Below are 25,974 nucleotides of genomic sequence, written 5' to 3'. Positions count from 1 at the left end.
CCATAGTTGCCTGACCTAGACATCTATAAAGGGATAAATTCAAGTTAGTTGATTTAAGTCCTTAATATAACACCTAAAACGAATAATTAAAGCTAGGACCCAACACAATATTCTACAATTGCGAAAAGGGATGTCATAATCCAATTGTAAAATATTTTAAGGTAAGTAAATGACGATTTACCAATTTCCACCATGAAAAACGAAATAGATTATTAAGTTTCAATTGTTTTGAAATTCCTAGATCTTTGAGATTCATTGAACTTCTCAATAGCATGTTTAAATCTCGGTGTTCCCTTCAAGTTTGTGACTGGGATGCCGAGGATCACAAACAAGGAGTGAATAACCATGCAAATTAGCTTGGTACACCCAATGTTACAAATCACCTAATCAATGTGCCAGTTAACCACTCACGCTCCATTGATCTATGATTAACACCAAGTTACCCTTTGCCACACATTATCAGTCACATATTAGTGTGTCGGTTAACCACACACGCTCCACTAATGACTTAACAAGGTGCAAAGTGTAATTTCATGGATTAGCACCATTTCACATTTTTCCTAAAGTAACTAAGATTGGGAATTTAATAAAAGTTTAGTTACTTTATTTTTTATCGTTATACTTTTAATGAGGGATAATTAATGTCCTATCCTACCCGTTCGGCTAACGACCCTCCACTAGTCAAGGAGGAGGTGGGTGAGAGTGGACATCCATTAAACTGCCATTTTATAGGCAGTAACCTTATACCCCCCCCCCCCTTTATAGACCGGCTTCGTGAATGAGGCCTACTAACGGTAAGACTGACTTGTTCTTATACATATATATATATATATATATATATATATATATATATATATATATTATTAAACTTATAATATTATAAAGTATCAGTGTTGAATTTTAACTTTTAAAACTCTAGGGATTGGAATTAAAGTTTTATTTAATGAGACTTTGCAAATTCCAAATTTTGAGGGAAAGTTTTGAAACTTGTCAAAACTCTTCACATTCATAACCTATGAGTTTAATGTGTGTTTTATGAAAAGACTCTTGATAATTCATAACTTGAGGACAAGTTATGGAGTTCATTAAAAAAAGACTTTTCATGTTCCATAACTTGAGGACAAGTTATGGAACTCATTAAAGAATATTTAGATCAATTCTAACCAAATATTTTCACATAATATTCTATTGATCTAATCTAACTCATGTAGCAAGGCAATTCATATCAAATAATACAAATAATTAACCTATTATCTTAATATTTAATAATTGTCCTTTCACTTTCATAACATATGAGTTTAATGCCATTTTAATGTATGAGACCTTTTATTTTCCATAACTTGAGGACAAATTATGGAGGTCATTAAAATTCATTTAGATCATTTTTCTAACAACTAAAATTATCACATAATTTATGATCTAACTAAACTTATAATCAAGATAATTTCAAGTCAACAATTTAAAAGCCATTTTGTTAATCATATAAAACAACAATTATTTTAAAACTTTGACAATTATCTTGTGGTTTGATGAGTATAAGCACTACCATATCATAAAAAAACATTTCCAATGATCCAAAACAGTTTTTGGTAGTGTTCCTAATCCAAACCATGCAAAGAAACTCAAAATTCTGCACACAGGGTCACCAACTCGTCGTGTACATGAACTGGACTCGTTGAGTTTGGTTGTTTCTGAGTGGACTCAGTGAGTCAACCAGTGGACTCGGCGAGTCTGCCAGTGGACTCGGCGAGTCCATCAGTCAGATGCAAAAATTCGACTTTTTTCAACTTTGAAAAACTAGTAAGCATCAAATATAATAGAAAACAATCATAGGCTCTGATACCATTGTTGGATTTTGAACACTATAACACTTCCTAAGTACACATGCAACCCTAAATGCTTTGGATCTATGTTTTCTCTAATTATACATGCATTTACATTTTTCCAAAGCATTATCCCTAACTAGCATACAATTGAACAGTTGAACAATACAACTAGTTAGATAACTTACATTTTGGAAGGACTTGTAGTTCTTGACCCTTGAAAGCTTGAGCACCTCAAGTGTGATGCGTCTAATGGTTCACAAACACCAATATGCAAGAGGTTGATTTAAGAGAATAATCTGTTTATCTCAAAGAGAAGAGGCAATCGATTTTGGTAATGGAGGGTTCTATTTATAGTGTTGGACATGCTAGGGTTACACTTGGTAAACCCTAATGATCCATGACTTTCCACATTCTCATGCTCCATGGGTTTAATCTCCATGGACTATCCACGGATTAGTTTGGCCCATAATCATGGATCATTAGCCCACACTACAAGAATGATTGACTTAAATAATCACTCCCCATATATTTAATTAGTCTCTTTTGATCACAAAGTTAATAAATTAATTCTTGATCAATACTAATTAAATAATTCCATATTAATATATTATACTTGTAATATATTAATAAACCATAAATAACCTTATTCTCAAAATTCATCCAATCAAATTGCACTGGTGAAGGCCAAAAGGACCATGCTACAATCGGGTCAAGTACATACCGGTTATAGTTATGGGCTTAGACACCAAATCCAACACTTCCTTCCTCCTTCAAGGTCACCAAAATACACTCAAGGGCTCATAAATTCTCTCAAAAGGATTAGGATTTGCAAAGTGGTCGACATGGGGCTGGAGGTTGATGAAAAGAAGAAGATATGGGAGTTAAGGATGTTTAAATAGGGTCCAAACCCTAAATATTAGGGTTTGGGACTTACGCATGTATGCCCAACGTAGCAATCTGTACGCCCAGCGTACTCAAGTCCTGCCCAAAATTATGAAAATGCCACTATGGGCCAATTTTGCAATTAAATCACATCCGGCAGCTAAAATGCAATTAATTCTTATACTTAGGTTTTATAATGGAATTATCTGAATATCCAGATCTTACAAGTTGATCTTCTGACTAAATCCGCCCACTTTCTACCTATAAAGGAAACGGAGAAGATGGAGAAACTGGCCAGAACGTATATCAAGGAGATAGTCAGGCTATATGGTGTGCTGACATCTATTATCTCAAATAGAGATAATAGATTTACATCTCGATTTTATCAAACATTACAGCACGCACTAGGAACACGTCTCGACATGAGCACAACCTACCATCCATAGATAGATGGTCAAAGTGAAAGGACCATACAAATGTTCGAGGATATGCTCTGAGCATGTGCGATAGACTTTGGAGATGCTTGGGATGTTCACCTACCCTTGTTTGAGTTATGCTATAATAACACATATCACACTAGCATCAAGGTTGCCCAATTCGAAGTCCTTTATGGCAGGAAATGATGTTCACCGATATGCTAGGAAGAGGTCGGTGATACACAATTAGAAAATAAATTTACAGTGGATGCTTTACTAATAGGACCGGAGATCATACACGAGACTATGGAGAAGATAGTACTAAGAGAGTGATTGAAGACCACCCGTGACCGTTAAAAGAAATATGTCGTCTTCTGACGAAAACGCCTTGAATTCCAAGTTGGATACAAGGTCATGTTGAAAGTCTCACCTTGGAAAGGAGTAACAAGATTCGGAAGACAAGGAAAAATCAATCCAAGATACATATGACCTTTTGAGATCCTTGCTAGAGTTGGTCTGGTGGCGTACCGACTCGGTTTTTTGCAATAGATCACCAATGTGCACGATGTCTTTCATGTATCAAACCTTAAGAAATGTCTCTCTGAGGATACAATTATCATTCCCCTCGATGAAATCCAAATTGACACAATACTTAATTTCGTCGAAGAACCAATAGAGATCATGGATCGTGAAGTTAAGAGGCTTAAGCAGAGCCGCATTCCCATAGTAAAAGTGCTATGGAACTCATAGTGAGGGCCAGAATATACTTAGGTGCGTGAACACCAAATGAAGAGAAACTACCCTCACTTGTTCGAAAGCATCCCCGACCACAAGCTAAATTCTGGGATGAAATTTCCTTCAACAGTGGAGGATGTGAAAACCGGGGGAAATGCGTCACCACCCACTGATAGGAATAGTGAGACACACAACTGTAATCAGTTGAATTTGTAACATTTATGTTATATTAATAAAGGCAAAACAATTTTGTAACTACGTACTTGTAAATACACGGCCAATTGGGCCGTTAAGCCAAGAATTAGGAGCACAAAAAGTCGTAACACCCTTAGAATTGGATACTGTATTTGGAAATTTCATGGTGATGCGATTCCGAAAATATAAAATTTGTAAAAATTTGACTTTGTATGGAGGAGATATGATTTTTATAAAATATAAAAATCAATCATGCATAAAAAGTTGCAACATAAAAAGTTACGAGGAGAACAGTTGACTATTAGCTAAAGTCACCCAAAGGAGAATGGTATACTCCTCGAAATAAAAAAATTGAGACAAAGAATGCCAAAAACGGAACCCGTATGAGAGAGTTATGATTTTGTAAAATCATTACGGGCATAAAAATATAGGTTAAGAATGAAAATTAAAATTTTCCAAAACAACCTAAAGGGAAGTTGTAGTACTCATCGAGACCTTCGTGTAGGTATAAGAAACGTCGAAAATGGAGCTCGTACATGGGAGTACGGAATTTACAAAAACCGACTTTCTCCACACGCGTCATGCACGGAGCGCATTCTGACTCCTCGATTCATCAGGATACGGATGACATGGCGCACTGAGAAAAGAACGTGTGGCAACTCCTTAATGGAGCCACACGCACACATGCATCGCATGGAGCGTGCTTCACCTCTTCCCATAAATAGGAGGTGCAATAGACCATTCATGTATACCTCAAAACTACCTTTCTCTCTCTTTCTCTCTCTGATCGAGTTCTCCTTGTCTCGAGCAACCTCCGAGTTTCCGAGTCCCAAAACTACACTACTTTTGTGATTCGCACTTCAAAAATGATTTCACATCCCCACTTTTACAATTTTCAAATGTTATATGTGGGGGGGAGGGAATACATGTTAAAATACTATACTACTGATTTTTATAATTATAGCTGATTGTATATTACTAGTGATATAATTATGCCTAGAAATGATAGGATGATATTATGTATGGTAGATACCCCGCTCAACCTTTAAAGATAATATTATGCATAGTCGTTATGTTGGCCAACTCACTAGGAAAGCATTATACCTAGTCCTCAATATGGTAAACTTTTCAAGATAACATCGTACCTAGTCGTTACGTTGGATAACTCATTAGGAAAGTAGTATAACTAGTCATTACCCTGGCCAACTATTGGGATAACATTGTACTTAGTTGTTACTATTCCTGAATATCCCGCTGGAATAAAATAAATTAACTTAAGTATATATATATATATATATATATATATATATATATATATATATGATAATATATGTTAAGTACAACTAAAGAAGACAACAGAAAGCAAGGTACCTGATACGGCTACACGAAAACAGATGTTAAATGAGACGTTATTCATCCTTTAGCTAAATAACTTTTAACTACCCCCGACCTATAATTGTTAAATCTTATGTGAGTAGGAGAGTTATGTATAGATCTATATGGCACCGACACCCCTACCTGCGGTTGCCAGCTACAACCTTGACGGTCGAGTCACAACAGGCATAACTTTCTAAACTTTGGTGACGTCTGATGAAGCGTCGTCTTGGGGAGTTTCAACGTCATAAGATCGATTATAGAAACTCATTGTAACATTGTTCAATCTTGACTAACATAACTAATTAAGAAGGGAAACCTAAGAAGTAATAACATTATACACTAACTCGAGGAAGTGAGTTAAGCAAAATAATAGTACCTATAAATTATTCTAGAGTAAGAATCACACAAAACAGTTTAAAGTACAAAAACTTATGAACCCACCAACATTATGTTGACCTTTCAAAACCACATGTATTCTCAGAGAATGAGTACCGAATGTGACAGGCGTGTTGGGGATTTCATCAAGAGTACCATTGGAAACATTTGCTCTTTAATTATCTACTTTGTATTAGTCCCGTACTTGTATTGTAGACAATTGTGTAATATTTATTTTATATTGAATAAAAAGTAATGCTCTATAATATATTATGTGTATTGTTCAATGTATCTGTCACACCCCAAAACCAAGAACGGCGGACACGTTCTGGGGTGGAGGACATCATGTACAGTATCACAACAATGAAAAGTAGTAAACAAGCAACAACATCATCCATTACATTAATAATATAATTTTAATACAATTGTTCTATCAAATTATAATAGACACTAAAGTATAAACAAAATGAAAGATGAGTCTTGAACGAGCTTCATCTTCTCTAAACCTTGCATCGGTACCTGTCTATGGTTGACCTGAGGATACAAGTTATTTTGAAAGAGAGTATCAGCTTTAAAGCTGGTGAGATCATAAGTATTTTAGTGTCTTAATTTGCATGTAAGTATTTGTATGTATATGAATTGTAAGTATATGTATATGAATTGTAAGTATTTGTATGTATATGAATTGTAAGTATGAAAATGTTTGTAAAGCAACTGTAAACGTTTGAAAAACCCTAGAAATCCCTATGATTCCTACTATTATAAAAGGGAGTCTTCTACCAAGACTTAACTGTTCTAAATGTAGCCTTCTACCAAGGCATCTAGTGTCTGTGTATGTGTCTCTTGTAAGAGTGTGTATTTTCCCAAGTCTGACTATCATTAACCAAAAATATAGTTTCTACATTACCATGCGTCGTGTGAATGTTCACGAAGTGAATGTAATGGGAAAATGAAATAGTACTATGGTGTAGTGTCGAACTACAACCGTACCAATTACCTCAAGTCTAGGGTAATTCTTCTAAGTACTGTAGTATTTGTAATAAATAACTACTTCTATACTCCTATTGCCTTATTTGAGGGATAAGGTATAATGTGATGGCTAGATCCCAGGCTAGACGCTCCCCTGTCAAAGGTATTTTGATACCTTTACACGCCCATGCATATATGCATGTCGTGACACATCCACATTACTATGATCATGTATACCCAATATAACTATCACAATTGCGTTGTGATTCATCGGTATAGTTAGATCCTGAACTTGTTCCATGCTATAGCACCTAGTGATGTCTGTCCTATCATCGTATATGTAAACGTACTCATGTAAGTGTAATCATGTAAATGTACTCATGAAGATGTACTCATGTAGATGTATCTATGTAGAGTACTCATGTAAGTATATATATGTAAACGTATTCATGTAAATGTACTCATGTAGATGTGTCTATGTAATAGTATAGTAATGTACTGTGTGTACTAGCTGTAATGTTTGTTCTCTCTCTATCTAGCAAGTATTGACTCATGAATGAACTAACTCATTGTATGATATCGTGTTCTAGTAATAGTTCTAGTATCTTCCTAAACTACCCATATGGTAGCTTACTATTAATGTAACTGGTACATATGAACATGGATGTATACCCTTGCTACCCAATGGCATTGGATGAACTGGAAGGACCTTTATGACTATATATGTAAACGTGATATATAACTAATATTTAAAGGACCTTCGGACGGATACCCGATATCCCACCAGACCACATCTCAAGCACGAAAAGGAAATAGGGTGGATAGCCTTCCTAAGTCTTTTAAACATTTCTTATATAACTATACATATATAGGCATGCAATTGATAATATAAAATCATAAAATAAGTTTTGTAAAACCTTTGAACATAATTATTATCTAAGAAAAGATCGACTTGATGTCAATCTATAAAACGGTTTAAAGGCATGGGTTTGATAAAACAGTTTAAGTATAAAGAAGCATTTGTTTGAAACACAATTGTAAATGAGTTTGAATGAAACATACAGAGTAAAATGTACAGCTTAATAAGGAGTTTTAAACATAATAAGTGTTTATGAAAAACATTTAAAGGAAACTGTTTGGTAAAACGGCTAATGAGTAGCCAATCATTTGAATGCTGCTTATTAATCACATGTGATTGATATAATAAGTAGCATGATTCTACTTGTATCCCCCCCCCCCATAAAGCATTTAAAAACATTTAAAACATTGATTAAGGGGGTATGAACTCACCTGTTGCGAGTGGATTGGAAGGAAGTGTCGGATAAGTGCTTGGTGTCAAGTGAAGACTTAGACACGCACAAAGATCCTAATTACATATGAGGACATATGTATATAAACAATTAGTCTTTAAACAACTAATAAACAAGTCAAGACACTCGAGGACATGACAAACACTTTGTATAAGTGTTATAAGTGTTCAGGAGTGCATCTAAGTGTTGTAGGGAAAGGCTAGTATGCTTGGGGTTCAAGGAACACTCTTAAAATGAGTTTACTCCCTAAGGACCAACACCCCTTGAGTTTACAGTCGTAAACTCCTAACCTTTTGACCATTTGTTTTTTTGAAGTCTTCTAAGCTATTCCAAGCATTCCTACTTCATGATTTAGCCTTAGGAAGTGTTATGTGGCATCAAAACACTCCTAAATGGAGTTTATGGTCTAAGGACCATTTCTCCATGAGTTTACTACCTTAAACTCATGAGTTTACTACCTTAAACCCATAAGTTTGGTATTTGGCGGTTTTCAAGTCCTTAGCTCAAACATGGCAGTAGTCTAGGTTAGATTTAGACATAAGGAACAACCGTGGGACATTTATGGGACTTTTACACATCATTTGGGGTGTTTACAGTTTTGGGAGATCCCCAAACTGTAAACACATAAAAATGTATGATTTTGGTGCTTTTTGTGTGATAAACTCATCAAGGATGAATCTAGACTAGTCCCTAAGGCATTGCGAAGCATCTAGGCACCCTAACACACCACTTTGGCCCTAATCTTGGTGTTTACGGTTTTGGGACCTCCTAAAACCGTGAACACCTTTAACTTGGTGTTCTTGGGACTTTTCCTTGGTATAAACATGAATAGCTAGCTTTAAATGACTCTAGGATAGAAGTACTTACATAAGGAAGCTTGAATTGAGCTAAAAGTCCAAGAACACTTAGTGTGTGTTCTTGGTGTTCTTGGTGTTTTTGGAAAACTAATCAAAACACAAAAATGGATGGATTAAAGGATGTACAATCACTAGATTAAGTGATATACTAACTTGAAAGGGCTAGAAACACTTACTAGATTGAAGATCTTGAATAAAATCTAAGATGATACTTGAGAGGATATTTTGGAGTTTACTCTTTTGGTGTTTGGGGAGTAAACTCAAGAATGACTAATCTTGGGGAGTAAACTCATGGATAAGCATGAGTTTATGGATTTTTGGGATGATTTTTCGACCCAAACAAAATATTTTGGCCGGGAACTTCTAAGACGCGAGGTGTTTGCGGTTTTTAAAATTCAAAACCCGAGACGACACTTTCTTTCACCCGTTCGTTTAAAAATAATATTAAAATAATCAAAGAAATTTATTTTTCCCAAAAACAAGTAAAAGTGAACTTGACTTATAATATGAAGTGATTGACTTTCAGGGTTTGACCGAATGAAAATTCCGGGTTGTCACAGTATCTGATAACTGTGATCCAACATCCTAACATTGCACAGCCCGACGTTTCCACCGCTGGATGGAGTGTGACAGAAGAATAGAAGAATTATGCATAAAAAGATTCTCATGGCGTGGCATCTTCTAATCTATGGCATGACAATAAGAACCTTCTCGATTGACCGTTGATGAAGCTTGAGGAATACGCGTTTGGAATAATTCCCACGGCGTGGCGATCATATAGTCATGACATGGAAGCTATAATTTGGCAAGTATAAATATCGGTTTTTAGGTCAAAATTCAGAATACATTCATAGAGAGTTATTGTTTTCCTTGACCAAAAGCAACCAAGAACCCTTGGAGATATTATTTCAATTGAAGAACAAGAGTTAAATATATTGAAGTAAAGATTCATCATTAATAATTTGGTTTGCCTAGATTAACTATGTTTAACCTAGATTACTATTTGATTGTGAGTGTTTTTCTATAATCATGGTCTAATAACCCTTTACTTTCGTTTAGATCAGATGAACCCTAATACTATGTATTAATTTCCACTTTTATGGATTATTGGAGTTAGTTGTATCTTGTGTTTGGTAGATCATTATCCTAGCATGTTATAGTTTCAATCTTCATTGCCTTTCCCTCAAGTTTTTTGTAGTTAAATGACCATTTATTGCATGAACTTTTTTACCTAGTTGTTTATGATCATTAAATTGATAGAGCTAGAAATTGACTATATCCTAGTATAGGTGGTAAAGTTAGTTGCTTAATTGTGTTAGAGAGCATTATTACATTGATTGTTCATCTTGATATATAGATAATTCTTAGATATATTCATTAATGGTCCAAATATATCTTAAAATCAATTTGATGTACTTAACTTGCATGATCATTGGGGTTAAAGTTCATAAATTGACTTATGCTAGTTAGTCTGATCATGATATCTAGTAACTTCCAATTTGGTAGCCAACATAATTAATCCATTGTTTGAAATTAACCATATGAAAAGGGGGATTTGAAGCTAAAAGGAAATATCTTTTAATTCTTGACTAAATCTCATTTTCTAGTTGTTTGTTTTGGTTTAAAGTGTTTTTAGTAGATTGCTTAAATTAAGTTTTTCTAGACTTGAAAAATCAGATACAAAACCCCCCAAATCAAAGTTTACTTCTTTTAGTTTAATTATTAGCATTATTTTCTTAACTAAAATTATGTTCCATGTGTTCGAATCTAACTTACTCTACTTTACTACTACATTACTAGGTACACTGCCTATTGTGTTTTAGCTGAGTTGAATAGATATGATATAAATTTTAAATCTTTGTTTTATAACACATCAAAATGATTCTAATTTTTCTAATTCTCTATAATATGATGTCAGAAACATCTTTAGCATTACAGTGGTGCTTCCACCAAGTATCATGTTCATGTCTTTTGCTCAAAGCAGGTTATTCAGGAATAGGACCTTCAAGAATATACAATTTCCGATCTCTCTTGAGATTCTCTCTCAAGGTATGAACACATTCATTGAAATTGTATCCATCGAATATTATAATCTCTTATAAACAAGAGAAAGATGATGCATGGTAATGAGATCAGATTTTGTTTTCATATACAATATTTTAATAGAATTCTTTTAGTATTTTCAACATTTAAATCTTTAATTATTAATACCCTTTATGTTTCCAAAAACATTAATTATCAAAGTCGAGGATCCAAGTTGCAAAACAAATAAATGGTTAGATATCATTTAACCCATTCATTGAATCCAACTAGGTAGATATCGAGTACCAATTATATTATAATTAATACCTCCTAGCGTTATGAGATCACTAATAACAAATATTAATAGACATGTTTGATCTCATCTATGTCTTGAATCTCTATTGCTTAGGTGACCTTTATCACGATAGATTCCCGATCAAATCATCCAGTTTGAGGAACATGTGTAATCGGCCTATAATGTGGTTATTAAAATCGTGAATAGACCTCGGCTATCAAAAGATATCACTATCGGTTATGTGACATTTATCCCACTAGTGCATACAAGTGGTGTGCGAGTGCTTTCAAATTGGAATGCATAGATTTGAGTTTAATAAGGGATCTTTGATATTTTTATAATTCTAGATTTCTAGTTTAAAAAAAGATTCGCTATCATGGTTATTGCATACATCCAATAAGTCACATTATAATTTGATTTAAAATCATATTTTAGCAATATTCTTTTATACATTTCATCTAATTTTATAAAATTGACGCGATAAAATTTTAAAATTAATATATAGTATTAAGTTTTAATGTTTGAGCGCTAAAGAATATTTATAACCCTTTTAATAAAACATCATTTTATAATATAAGGTTTTGAGTATGATAAGTCTCTAACATCTCAATTTTAAACTTATATAATATTAATCGTCAGAATTTACCGTTAACTAGTTTTAAATGATAAAACTCAATTTATTTTTAAAACCTTTTTACCATCTTACGTTAAAATATAAATTTCATTAAAACCAAACTTCTTGTGATCATTTTCTGTTTAAAAATTATCTAGAAATTTTAAAATCTAATTTTACAAAGATGTGTGCATAAACCAACAAAATCTAGTGACATTTTGTGAGTCATCACAAAAATATAAAGTTCATTCCTAAGGGACATAAAGGGACCAAAACTTCAACTTGTTGCACTTTTGTCATCCCACTTGTTTTGACAACTCCAAGTAGCAAAACTTCACAATTCTATAAAATTATAAAAACTTTATAAAATTATGGGGAGACATTTGATCCTCCAAAGTGGTCTTCATCTTCATCTTGTTACATTTTTATAAAAATAAATTATTCTAATAGCTAATTTATTACTTGTAAAAATAAACAAAATGAAAACTATATATTTAATTATTACATGCCATATGAATAAATAAATATTATAACCATTTTGTCAAATCAACACATACAACAACACAAGAGGTCAATGGCTAGTTTATGCACATCACACACACACACACACACACACACACACACACACACACACATATATATATATATATATATATATATATATATATATATAAACAACTCTTTGTTTTTATAAGACAACTTTTATTACTAAAAAGATGCAAGTAAGCTTCTAGTCATAAAAATAACAATTATAAACATTTTAAAGTTGTCATAGAAAATATGTACGAAATTTTCTTACAAATAGAAAAACATCCATGTTTTCCAAAAACAAAGAATATACCAAATAATCTAATAATCTAACCAATCTTGAAAAAATGACTTTAATACTAATTGTCGGGTATTATTCAAAAATCGATTTCTAAAAACACTAGAAACGACAACAAAATCTTTTAAAATTATTAATAAATTTAAATCATTTTAACCTAGTAATGATCATTTTTCAAAACATGAAAAGAATAAAAACAAGCATAAGATGAAAGGAGCTACAACCTTTGAAGACTTTGATCTTCTTGGGAGGTTGGAAGTTGATGAAGAATGTAGATATAAAACTTTACCTTAGTTAGAAACACCAAGAATACTTCAACTTGACATGGATTGTAACATCCTGTTTCGAGAAGTTCTTATTTCAGGACTGTAGACAAATGGATGCCTTGGGATTCAATGGAATGGAGTTTAGACTCTATTGGAGGTATATGATGTTGGACAAGTGATTTAAACCTTATACTGTTCGATGGAAGCTGAGGGCTAAATGGGAAAGGTTATGTTTCGAGCTTCTTGCATAAGTTAAGGATTTTAGTTCGAGATGTTTTTATTCATAAGTATCAATATATAATTGTAGAGCTCTTCGATACCTTTTCGTGGATATAAAGATCATCGAAAACGGAGTTGAAATGTAGAAGTTATGGCTATTTGAAGTTAACCTGGAGAAATGGGGTCTGGCAGTACACTGGGCGTAGGTGTACTAGGCTGAAGGAAAGCGTTTTTAGGTCATTACGATAGGTGTAACTTTAGGTACGTTGGGTGTACCGCCGTAGAGTAAAAATCCTATTTTCATGGTTTTGAGCCCTACTTAAGGTCTCTAACCCCTTGGGGGTCCTTCCTATCATGAGCCTCCGCCCTCTTGAACCTCTAACTCAAAACCCTAGCCTCCTCTCTCTTATTTTGAGCCTTGTCATCATTTATGAGCTTATTTCTCCATTAGAAGGTGGGATCTTGAAGAACAAGGTGGTGGCAAAGTGTATGGAAGAAGGATTCAAGCATAGATCCAACAAGATTACATCATTTATGGACCTTTATGAGTACAAAGCTTCAAATTTGTTCATTAGTTTCATAGATCTTTTTAATTTTCATATTTGTCACTTTTTGGTCAGTTTAGTGCATAAAGTTTAGGTCTTAAAAGTTTGTAACCTTGGTATGGATAAAGTTGGAAACTTTATCCATCTAAACATTATATTGATTCAGATACGAAGGTTGGAGACTTGGACTTAATGGATTAAGTTGAGAAAGATGCATTTTTGGTCCCTTTGAGACTTAAAGACTAGATCTTGGTTATTTGGACCATCCTAATGGATAAAGTTGGAAACCCAACTTTATCCATTATGGAGCTATTAGGAACTATAAAAAATGTGATCTTGGTCCCTTTCTTCCCTCAATGCAAGAGTTATGATTTCTTGGTTTGTGTATTAATTTAGGGTTGTGGTGTATTGTCTCCTTCTAGCCATGGAAAGTCATAAAGTTGGGAACTTTATGACATAGATATTTGAGCTTTGGACATGAGATCTTAATGAAATAAACACTTAATGAAGGTAAATGGAATTAGTCATGTACGTTGGGCATACCAGGTAGTACATTGAGCATACCAGGCTGGTAATCAAGAAGGGATCTACTACAATGAGTGTAGTGACTAAGTATGTTGGGCGTACTCAGTCTGTGTTGACCTCCTTTGACTTTTTGAATTTTTTAATTTGACCAAGTTTGACCTAAGGGTATTTTGGGTAATTTGAATTGTAGTTATGATTTGGGTCCCTGTTAATTGTATACGTATCCGATAGAGATAACTTTTGGAGCATTGATCGGTGTATCTATTCTTTTAGACTGTGAGGTGAGTCTCATCATTGTACTTGTGGGTCGAAGGCACCAATTCCGACCCATTGGATTATGTTGTAGGATAGTAGTGGTCTTTCTGACACTTATCGATATACCTATATGTGCTTGATATCTTTTTGACTCTTAATAGTATGACTATATGCTTAGTTGTCAGGGGTGAAATAGACCCGTACCGGTTGAAAGATATCGAAGGAGTCAGAAGGGACTCAACGAGTCGGGAGGGACTCAGGGTTGAAATAGACCCATTACATGTTTTAGTATGATATGTGTGTATGGTATGTGGTACCATGGGGAACTCACTAAGCTTTGTGCTTACAATTTATGTTTATGATTTCAGGTATTTTCGTTTCCAAAAGGAAGGGTCCGTCTTGATCACACTGCATTCCCTGGAGTTTTATTCCACATTGAATATTTACAAATTACTCTAATGTTTTGAGAATACTTTGACTATGATCGTCTTTTAAAATAATGAATGAATGACTTTAACTTATTTAAAATGAAATGTTTACTTGGTATTTTTTTGGTACGTTTCATGGATGCTAATACTTCTTGTTTATTAAGCACGTCTTAAGCGATAAAGAACTAATAATACCAAATTAGTCTTAATGAGAAGCAACTTGTAATCACTCAAACTTTACACAACACATCATGAGAAAGGAGAGGGGAGAACCCTTAATTGCTCTCGATAATTAAAGAGAAAAGAAAAGAGAAATAAGTAGGAAAAACTAGCATGTTTTTGTTCCTTACACTTCCTTTTATACCTCCTACATGTACAAGAGTATCATGCCTTTAATCAAATCAAAGTGTGGCATTCTAAGAGGTAAGGCTCAGAAGAAAGAAGACCAACATTCAACCTTCTTTTCCTCTTGTAATTCATGGCAACACGAAAGAGGATAAGATGTTTGTGTGTCTATTACTATATCTTCGAACTAGTTAGTTACATGTAGTAACTAGATGGTCACTCAAAGTTTAAATAAATGTATAAGACTTATATACTCATATTATATAAATATAACTAGTTAATGTTCTATTTTATTATTATTTCCTAGAAACAATAATTCCCTTTATGTTGGTAAAATACTATTTTCATAAAATAATAATTTTCCAATTAAATACAAGAAATATAAATATTTATCAAAGATCAAATTCTTACAAACAATATATTAACCTCAAGTTGTTGTTAGTGTGATCCTTTAGGATCATATATTATGTTGTAAATATCATTCGATAATGTTTCTAGAGCATAAAGATCTTTCATATCATTCCCTGAAAAAAAATGTTAAAATTGAATCCTTTCTCTAAACGTAGTCCAAGAGCTCATGCTAATTGTATTTTCTAGGATTAATTACACATTTTACAAGATGGTTACCATCTTCCTAGACCAATATGCAAAGAATGCCCATCCAATTTGGGAGTGGAATCAGGCTAAGGAATTTTTAGGGAAGAAACTAGACATTCTGAACAAGTTCCAGACTAAAACCTGGTGTAATTTGGATTTCCCTAGATTTAATTATGAATTCTACAAAATGACAAATATCATAGTAGTTTTTATGTACCAGTCTGCATTGGATGAAAAATCTTTACATTTATATATAAAACGACATCAAACCCTTTAAGACATCCATACCTTTTAAGGGACATAAATTTCATGAAATTTGGGCATCCTGTTATTTTTATATGGTGTTTGAAATATAGAGGACAAATTCTTGAAATCATAATACCACCATGTTTAAGTCCCATTTGGGACCTACTTATTAAGCACTTAACTATTAAACTTATAACCAGCAATTACAACAATATATAAATTCTAAACATCTTAATTGAGAGATGTAAAAAAAGAATCTTGATGCATTAAGATCTTGACTAAAAATCAACATATAACCCATACTTTTTCACTTAATGACCATTAGAAGGGATTTATGGGTTTGGTCTTCAATCTAAACCTATTAAGCACTTTATACCCTCTAAAAAGAGTTGGAAACCACAACACCATTCAACCACCATGAAATGGCGGTGACAAGGTGGTGTAATGGTGGTCATAGGGTGGGTTTTACCCTTACACCGGTGCTTATACCAATCAAGAAGAATAAATTTATGATTCCAACACTTTAGCCATGAAAATGTAAGCATCCAAGACCTCACCACCACCCAATGGTGGTGATGCGATGAATTTCTAGCATCCACCACCACCACCGACGACGGTAGTAACTTGTGGTGATTCTTGGTGGTTGATATGAGAAAAAAGAAGAGAAACGAGCTAGATGTTAAAGAGATTACTTACCTACACAAGGATGTCAAGCTACCACCTTTATCCTCCGCCTTCTCCCACCTATGACCACTGCTTTGGTGAGCCTCTAAAACCTTCGTCTTCCCTAGTTTCCTCCTCTTCTTCTTGGCATTCTACTTTTCTCCTTAGCTCATTCCCCTGCTTATGGTCAAACCAAAGAAAGCGTACACACATGATTTTAGGCTAGGGTTATATAGGTTTTACACAAAGGATAAGGGGTTTGTTTGAAGGGTAATAAGCGATATTGACCCATTCATGGGCTGAGAAACAAGTAACAAGAATTTGTGTTGCTAAAAGGCCCATGCTCACATGTTTCCATAAACTATAAAATTAGTCCCACGATTTTATGATAAATAATTATTTTCCCTTATGTCTAAAATCTTGAGATATGAAGTTTATAAAACACCCTAAATAGTCATTCATATTTTGTTTGTTTTCTTTTAAGGTTATTTTCATACTTTTAATTATTTGTTAAGCATTAAAAGTTTTATTTTTAATTATATAACTAGATAAGGAGCCCCGCGTTGCGGGGAAGGAGCTAAACAGATACGATTGAGAGCATTTGATTTGAGTCGGAAAGTGAGCCATTCAACTTCATTGTCTTCTTCGCATACCAGAGAAACAATACTAGATACTTGACAAAATTATAATTTATAGTCTAAAGCCCATTCAATACTTGTCTATTGATGTTTCTTTCAGCTTCAAACAAAAGTCCTGAAACATGATGAAATACCAAATTTAAGACATCCAAAAGAAATTGCAAAAAAAAGGAAAAAGTAGATGTAAATTCAAACTACGTTGTTATTTAGTGTATGTAACTCCTCAGAATGAGTGATGAGCCTAATGGTAATGAAGTTAGTTATTTGGGAAAAAAATAAAAAGTAAATACAAAAAACAAAAAAAAAAATGAAAGGTGAAAGTACATTGCTGTTTACTACATAACACTATTATGTTACAAATTGACTTTGGAAACCTACTTTGTTACTATGCATTTACTTTGCTCATTTACACAGCATAGTTTTCTATTTAACATGGTATGACTTTTCCACTAACTCTTTGGTGTTGAAGATATTTTACCAATTTCCTAATTATATGATCCAAACCTGACAAAAAAAAATCATGAATATAAGTAATAAATTAAATTAAAGTAAGCTCATATTTGACCAAACTAACCTAAAAGCCCCAAATGATTAAAGTAGTAGGCTAGTAAGCCTATAATGGCACAAACATGCAAACACATCAAAATTAATGGTTTTGTAATGTATATTGCTATATGCTCCTTATTTTAGAGAATCATAATAATGTTTGTCCTTCTTCCATGTGCAAATGACTATATCACCCTTTATTTAACTTTTTGAAATTATTTTTATTATTTATCATGTAGTTCTATTATTATTGAAATCAGGGTAATTAAATAACAAATATTAAAAAAATGGGTAATATTGTCATTTTACTTAGAAGATAACAAAAAAAAAGAACTTACAAAAACTTTAAATGAGGACCAGAATTTCAAAAGACAAACTTTTTAGGACCAAAAATGCAAAGAAATTTTTTTTATGACCAGACATGAAAAAAAAATGGAACGAAAACTGCAAAAGAAAATAAAGACAAAAATTGCAAAAGAAAACCTTTAGAGACGAAATTTGCAAAAAATAAATAAATAAATAAATAAAATCAGCTATATTAGTAGTTTTTTCGTTTTTTTTGTAAATAAATCACTTAGCAGTTTTAGTTAATGTTTCATAATGATTTTGGTCCCTTAATCCCTAAAAGACCATTCTGTCATTGGGACAAAACCCAAAGAAATTATGCCCTTAGGACAAAACCCGAAGATATAGTGTATCACTTGGAAAAAATGGTCAATTTAAAGCTATTAACAGTTGGGTAGATTTGATTAACGATTCATGGACCAAAATTTCCAAAGCAGGGTTGGTTTCATGCCAACTTTGTTTTACTGTTTTGCTACAAACATAATTACATAATGGCAAATAGATCATCATTATTAATACAAAATAAGTATCATTTATAATCAATCTAATTTTAACAAATAAAAAAGAAAACATCACATACATCAGGTATGTACTCTCATTTACAGACAATTTATGGTTACCTGAGCAAAAAGAATGCAATTGCTCCCAAGTACATGGCCACTTCTTGTTCCCTATCAAACTTGAAAACAAATCAAAATTAAAAAAAAAACACCATTAAGTTCATAATATAAAATTTAAAATCATTAACTATGACATTTTTTACACCTGGCCTTTGACCGAGCATCTACATGTTGATGTGTTAGGTCTTCTGTGTTCTTTTTAACCTGAAACAATCAATAACACCAAATACATCATAAAATGGGCCCAAAAAACAAACTGAAATGAATTAAAAAAACTACAATGAAATTTAATCCAACAAATTAAAAAAAAAAAAAAAAAACTTTTTGGAAGGCAATATAGAAGTCCTATTTAAAAATATGAAAATGTAGCACATATTCAAGTAAAGAAGGTGTTTGTATGAATAACATATCATTTACCCAATGAGGTCGCCTCAACAATCAACATGATCAAACAAAATGAACAAAATTATTAACATTCACGGTCACAAACATGATGAATTGTAGTAAGAAAGCAGTACCTACACGAAATCCGAAAGAAGAGTAGTGGAACCTAAATGATAAAATGTGTGTTGAACCTAAAACATAATCTTGGGATACACCACCATTTGAAGAAAGATACTTAAAAAGGTATGTAATTGGTGCAGTTCTACATATCTCTTCAATGAAACCAGCTTGTTCTTTCTTTCCTTCACCATAGTCGATTTCATAGTCTTCTTCTTAACTGTCTCCTAGCCATCATTGTTTTCCTCTTCAGTCTGGATTAATCCACTTAAACTGTTAGATATTAAGCTATTAAAATTGTGATTGATTATTAAGAACAACTAAACAACCTTGTGATATTGCCTTTGATTATAATCATTCGAAGCCTGCAATTCAGACATTTCTAACATTATGTTACAACTAATGAAATCTGGTTTGAGTGGATACTTTGTTTGTTTTCCTATATGTGATTTCTATAACTTGAACGCATATGAACAGGAAACTTCAATCAAAATGATTTAACAATTTCATCAACAATTGAACTTGTTGACTTTATGTATGTCGAATCAGCAGAAAATAGATCAATCCACAGTCATCAACTTAACTTAACATTAACTGTTGAGGTCGCCTAGAAGTATTTGATCCACCAGATCCCCATTGTTCATTCTTTTCTTCCTACAAAACCCAAACAAAAAATCACGATTCACTTTACGACCTAAACCATAAAAACTAGTCGCCTTCAACGCCGACAAAGCACCTCCGGGATACCGTTTTCTCCTACGAAGCGAATCAAAACATCAGTGTTCGTCAAAGGCACCAACAACGATCGCCGACCTCTATTTCCTTCTCCTCATGTGTCGCCACCATCGGCGACCTGATCCAAACCACCAACAGCCAACCACTAATCTCCGACTGATGCACCTTCACAAGTCGTAACGATGTCGTCTAGGCTCCACCAATCGATGGTGGTGATAGGGGCGGAAGCCCTTATGACACGGTTGTAGATGATAGAGAAAATGGTGACGTCAATGGTAAATGGGCTGAGGGTTTTTTCGGTTTGCTCTGACTAAGTTGAGAAGAGAACACATAAAAAAAACTGACGGGTGGTGGAAGGATCGGGAAGACACGGTTGACGAAGACCTGAAAGTGGTGGAGGCGTCTTCTTCTCCCAGTTACCGAATATAGACTGGAATCGGTGGAGTAGACGTAAATGTAGACAGTAGGTGGGGAGCAGAGGGTAGGGAATTGTTAAAAAGTATTAAAAAAAATACAAAATAATAAGGACACTAATCTAAAGACAATTAGCTAGCATGACGGTGAACAAAACAACAGGCAAACACGTGGAATAAAAGTTTTAAAGAAACAACAAATGCTACCCAGAATAGAAAAAGAACCAAAACATAACATACACCCATAAACAAATGACCATTCCTATAAAAAAAACTCAAGTTTACTATTTCTAACAATGGTCCTCCTTTAATATCTATATAAGAATTATTCTTATAATGTGTTCATTTTTTAAATAATTAAACGGAAAACGAAGCATTACAAATTAATTAACACCTATGAAAAAACTATATTACTCACTCATATACTTACGGAAATAGATTTCCATAGGTAAATATGAGATTTCCGCAGATGTCATCTGCAAAAAATATATTTTCTCTAGGAATAAATCGTATACAACATCAAAAATGTAAAAAATTAAATAAAACGAATAAAAAACTTACAACATAGTATAGATTGTTGTGGTATTGTTCCATTTTTTCATAAAAAAATTCTCTAAGTAAGAAAAAAAAAATAAAACATGTGAAGAATTTCTTATATTATCATTTCTCACCCATATCATCTTTTGCAGTCTATTTTATGATTTTGCATATAATAACTGCAAACATTTCATGACAACTTATAAAAACCTTCTAATTTTTACTTAAATCTTAAAAAAAGAAAATAATAAAAAAGTTAGAATTAACCTGTTTTTCTCAAATTAAAAGATTTAACACCAAACATTAAGAATATGGCGTGAAATGCAAATAAGATTAAATGAGGGGAAGTAAATGCTAATATCTCTAAAATAAATTATCCTTTTTAATACTTTAAAAGCTCCCAGTCATCAACAAAACGTAATTGCCTTGTCATGCCTCTCTATCCACTCCCCTTTTAACAGCTGGATCCCTCCTCACCCTCACATGTCATCCCTCTAACCCTACCCTCAACCACCGCACTGCCATTCTCTCACGGTGGTCTCTCCCTCCTCCCCGGCCTCCGCCTCCGCCTCCGCCTCCGCTTCTCCCCTACGCATCAAGCAGCTTGTAAGCAAGTAAACGACCTGTCTCCTTTTGGCTACTTTCGAATTTCAGAGTTGTTTTTTTCGATATACCAAATAGAAGAGGGAATCCTTCTTTCTCAAATCTCAGCTGTTGAATTTCTTCCAAAGCTCTGGAATTTTGTATTAAAAGCTGCCATGTTTACTGGATTTGCTTGATCCTAGTCGGATTAGCATCTCTTCCGAAGCCGGCGGCTGAAACAAGTCAGTCTCTCTCCTCTCTCTAAATTTAAGCTTCCTCTATATTCGCATGTCGACACACATAAAAACACAAACATCCCGATTAGTTTTCGGGTAATTATGTATCTTATCTTATCAAGAATAAACAGATACTCGCGATTGTTTTACGCTTTTTGTGAACAATTGTTTAAATTAAGAAGCCAGATCTGATAATAATTTGGGGCTTTTCCTTGAAATCGCTCAGACTATTTGTTCTTCAGTTATTTTTGTAATTTTTTTTTTGTTGAGGCTGCAAGTGTAGGTAGGGTTTTGGGTTCTTACATGACATGTGTAGACTTTAAGACAAAGAGAATGAAATCATTTTATCTGAATATTCTGCTTCCCCTATTTTTGGTAAAAAAAAAAAAAAAAGCTTAGAAGGATTTATTCAGTCTGAAAGGGAACGATTTTGTAGTTGATGGAAGGAAATTGCAGTATAGAAAGCTTAATTCCATATTTGTTAAGATAAATCACAGTTATGAACTTATGATTGCTGCATAGGAATTGCTGTATGGATTACAAATCATTAAACACCTTTCATTAATACCTAACCTGAACAAATCTTTAATCTCTCAATGTTCTTGTAGATAATATTTCAAGGAAACACAGTTACACACAAATCTAACTTTCAGACTCTGCATATTGAGTTTTTCCCTGTAAATTCATGGGGGCTGGAGAAGATAACTCACCTGCTAAGCATTCCAAACCTGCTCCAACTCAGGAAACACCTCCACCTTCATATGCTGACTGGTCAAACTCAATGCAGGCATGATTTAAATTTTTGATTTAAAGTTTTAAACTTTTTGTTACAAGATTCTTATTGTGGCTTTGCAATTTTCATGTTTAGGCTTATTATGGTGCTGGAGGAACTCCACCTTTTTTTGCTTCAACTGTTGCTTCTCCAACTCCTCATCCATACATGTGGGGAGGCCAGGTGATGATGATGATGTGGCAAAATTCAAAGATCTTATTGGATTCTTGTAGAAATTAATGATTGGAAAATGTTTTGATTTATTTCAGCATCCTATGATGTCACCATATGGAACTCCAGTTCCATATCCAGCTTTATATCCACCAGCTGGAGTTTATGCTCATCCTAATATGCCTATGGTATTCATAATTTCTTTTTTCTTTTTTCTTTTTCTTTTTTATTTTTTTGCCTTTTAATCTTTTATGTGTTATTTATGATTATTGAATTTTGTTCTTACAGACTCCAACTACTGCTCCACCAAACACAGAAATGGAAGCAAAGGCGTATGAAGGAAAAGAAAGGTCAACTACTACTAATAAAAAGTCAAAGGGTATTTCTGGAAATGGAAATGTTGGTGTTAGAACTGGAGAGAGTGGAAAAGCAGCATCAAGTTCAGGGAATGATGGAGGCGCCACCCAAAGGTTTTTTAATTTTCTATTTTTTTTATTCGAAGTTTTCATTTGTTATGCCAAAAATACCCTTGTTTTTTAAATTATTGTAATTTTTGAAATTTGAACTAAACAGTGCTGATAGTGGAAGCGATGGTTCTTCAGATGGAAGTGATGAAAATGACCAAAATGTACATATCTCAGAAACTCTTAATAATTCTTTTTTTTTTTTTAAATAAGAATTTTTTTTGAAGGTATGATAATTATAATTATTAATTAATACACAAATATATACAGGAATTTTCTGGAGGCAAGAAAGGAAGCTTCAATCAGATGCTTGCAGATGGTAATTCCGTAGTTCTACACATTTTCACTTCCATTTATATAAATAATTAAATTCAAAAAAAAAATTACTTTTTTTTTTAATAATAAGTTAATATGAAAGTATGTTGCTATTTTCAGCAAATGCACAGAATAACAATATACAGACACCGGTTCCCGGGAATCCTGTAGCTTCAATTCCAGGCACCAATCTAAACATGGGAATGGATTTGTGGAATCCGGCCGCCGGAAACACCGCCATCAAAATGCGACCCGGTGTGTCTCGTGGGGTGGTGCCGCCTCCCATGATGCCTGATCAGTGGGTTCAGGTGTGAATAAATGAATTTCCTTTTCTTGTTATAAGATAGAGTAAATTACACAAATGGTCCCTATGGTTTGGGGTAATTTGCACATTTGGTCCCTAACTTATTACTCGGAAGGTGCCTACTATTTGTTTTTCTTGCGTGTGTGGTCCCTGTCCTACCTAAAAAGACTATTTTGCCCTTGATTTTTTCATTTATTTAAATAAAGTGGGGTAGGTTTATTTAAATAAATTAAAAAATCAAGGGTAAAATAGTCTTTTTAGGTTAGACAGAGACCAAGCGCGCAACAAAAACAAACAGTAGGGACCTTCTGAGTTAAAAAAATAAGTTGGGGACCAAACATGCAAATTACCCAAAACCATAGGGACCATTTGTGTAATTTACTCGAAAGTTATAAAAATATTAATTAATGAATTTATGATTTTATGACTTATGACATCAGCAGGACGAGCGTGAACTGAAGAGACAAAAGAGGAAGCAGTCTAACCGTGAGTCAGCCAGGAGATCAAGATTGCGCAAACAGGTATCAAAATGACAAAATCTAATTCCACCGTCGGAATGATCAATTCCATTCCGTTTCTTTTCTGATTCCGTTGTTTGGGCAGGCGGAATGCGAAGAGTTACAGACGAGAGTCGAGGCGCTGACCAGTGAAAATCATACACTAAGAGATGAGCTTCAGAGGCTCTCTGAAGAATGTCAGAAGCTTACTTCTGAAAATAATTCCATAAAGGTTTCTTTCTTTTTTTTTTTTTTTAAATTATTAGCTTAACAAATAATTAAAAAAAGAAAAAAGAATAAAATGATTTACTGTTTGACTTTGACCAGGATGAGTTGACCAGGTTTTGTGGACCAGAGGCAGTGTCGAAGCTTGATGAAGGAAACAGTTGAGAAAGAGAGAGATATAGCGAAAAAAAAAGTTAGTGATTAAAGTTATAAAATTAGGACTAAATCTTTTCAACTGACGTGAGAGAGACTAATATGTTGTGTTTTTTCTACTTTTCTTCATATACATGTAACTGTAAGTTGTAATTTTTTTTAAAAAATTTATAAGTTACTGTTTTATATCGTTCATTCATACTTCAAACAGACGTAGAAAGCTTGATGTACAAGTGTTATGTGGTTGAATGTTGTAATGGAACAGATGGGGTTTAATTTCAGTTCTTTTGATATGATTTTTTGCATAAAAAAAGTGTACAAAAATTATGCAAACGAGGTATTTTTCAAAAGACTAGTTGTTATAAATTGGTCATGATGTAGGTCAATGTTTCTTGTGTGGAAGTTGATGTTAAATTAATATGGAAAAACGAGGTATTGAAGTTGATTTTTTGTTATGTTAGCTTGAAAACATGAAATATATATATATATATATATATATATATATATATATATATATATATATATATATATATATATATATATATATATATATATATATATATATATATATATATATATATATATATATATATATATATATATATATTCTTTTTTATCACCTCGCTCTATTGGAAATTTGGAAGTTTAGACTTTGGAGACGATATGACGTTTTTAATTGTATTGTTTTAAACTGTTTGTACATCTTTTTTGTTCAGCAAACTTATTTTTAGTACATCAAACTTATAACATAAGCGGATTTGATATAGAACCCTCATGCTCCTCAAAAAAAATTCAGGAGTGACTTTTTACGGAAAATTTTTGTTTATGTTGCGGTGATATCCTGGAAAATAATTTGGGCTACCATAAAATATTTTTTTAGGTTATTTCTAAATTGTAAATGCAAAGACAAACTAGTCCAAACTTGTTAAACCCAATTGACCAAATGCCCAACACAAAATTAGTTTAATGATATACAAAATTTAGCCCAATAATTATGAAAAATCGGACATCTGCAACTCGGCAAACTAATCGACGATCTCCCAACTCCACTGCAACTCACGTCTCACACATGTTGTTGCCTTCGGCCTCCCTTCTTTCTGTTGGCGATTTGCATGCTGCCGTGGATTTTTTCG

The 25,974-nt window shown here is 33.3% G+C and overlaps 1 protein-coding gene across 2 annotated transcripts; it reads left to right on the top strand.

The window, feature by feature from the left end:
- Window positions 1-21,534: 21,534 nt before the first annotated feature.
- On the top strand, window positions 21,535-25,122 carry LOC111919375 (G-box-binding factor 1). 2 transcript variants are annotated; one of them, XM_023914965.3, is made up of 11 exons: window positions 21,535-21,946; window positions 22,549-22,727; window positions 22,809-22,895; window positions 22,982-23,071; window positions 23,172-23,353; window positions 23,457-23,511; window positions 23,618-23,666; window positions 23,783-23,970; window positions 24,410-24,487; window positions 24,570-24,695; window positions 24,791-25,122. In XM_023914965.3, the coding sequence occupies exons 2-11, from the start codon at window positions 22,626-22,628 to the stop codon at window positions 24,851-24,853; spliced, it is 1,020 nt and encodes a 339-aa protein (XP_023770733.1). In that variant the 5' UTR covers window positions 21,535-21,946; window positions 22,549-22,625; the 3' UTR covers window positions 24,854-25,122. The 2 variants fall into 2 exon arrangements, with proteins under 2 accessions (XP_023770733.1, XP_023770732.1); XM_023914964.3 differs by having other exon boundaries at window positions 24,407-24,487.
- Window positions 25,123-25,974: the final 852 nt, after the last annotated feature.

Source organism: Lactuca sativa, chromosome 3 (genome assembly GCF_002870075.4).
Source record: "Lactuca sativa cultivar Salinas chromosome 3, Lsat_Salinas_v11, whole genome shotgun sequence".
NCBI classification, from domain to species: domain Eukaryota; kingdom Viridiplantae; phylum Streptophyta; class Magnoliopsida; order Asterales; family Asteraceae; genus Lactuca; species Lactuca sativa.
This window is presented reverse-complemented; position numbering and strand designations above follow the sequence as displayed.

Bases quoted from the DNA above. Each gene is read 5' to 3' on its own strand.
- LOC111919375 (XM_023914964.3), top strand. From the start codon at position 22,626: ATGGGGGCTGGAGAAGATAACTCACCTGCTAAGCATTCCAAACCTGCT. The intron at 23,072-23,171 runs GTATTCATAATT...TTGTTCTTACAG, and splicing joins CTCATCCTAATATGCCTATG to ACTCCAACTACTGCTCCACC. The intron at 23,354-23,456 runs GTTTTTTAATTT...TGAACTAAACAG, and splicing joins GATGGAGGCGCCACCCAAAG to TGCTGATAGTGGAAGCGATG.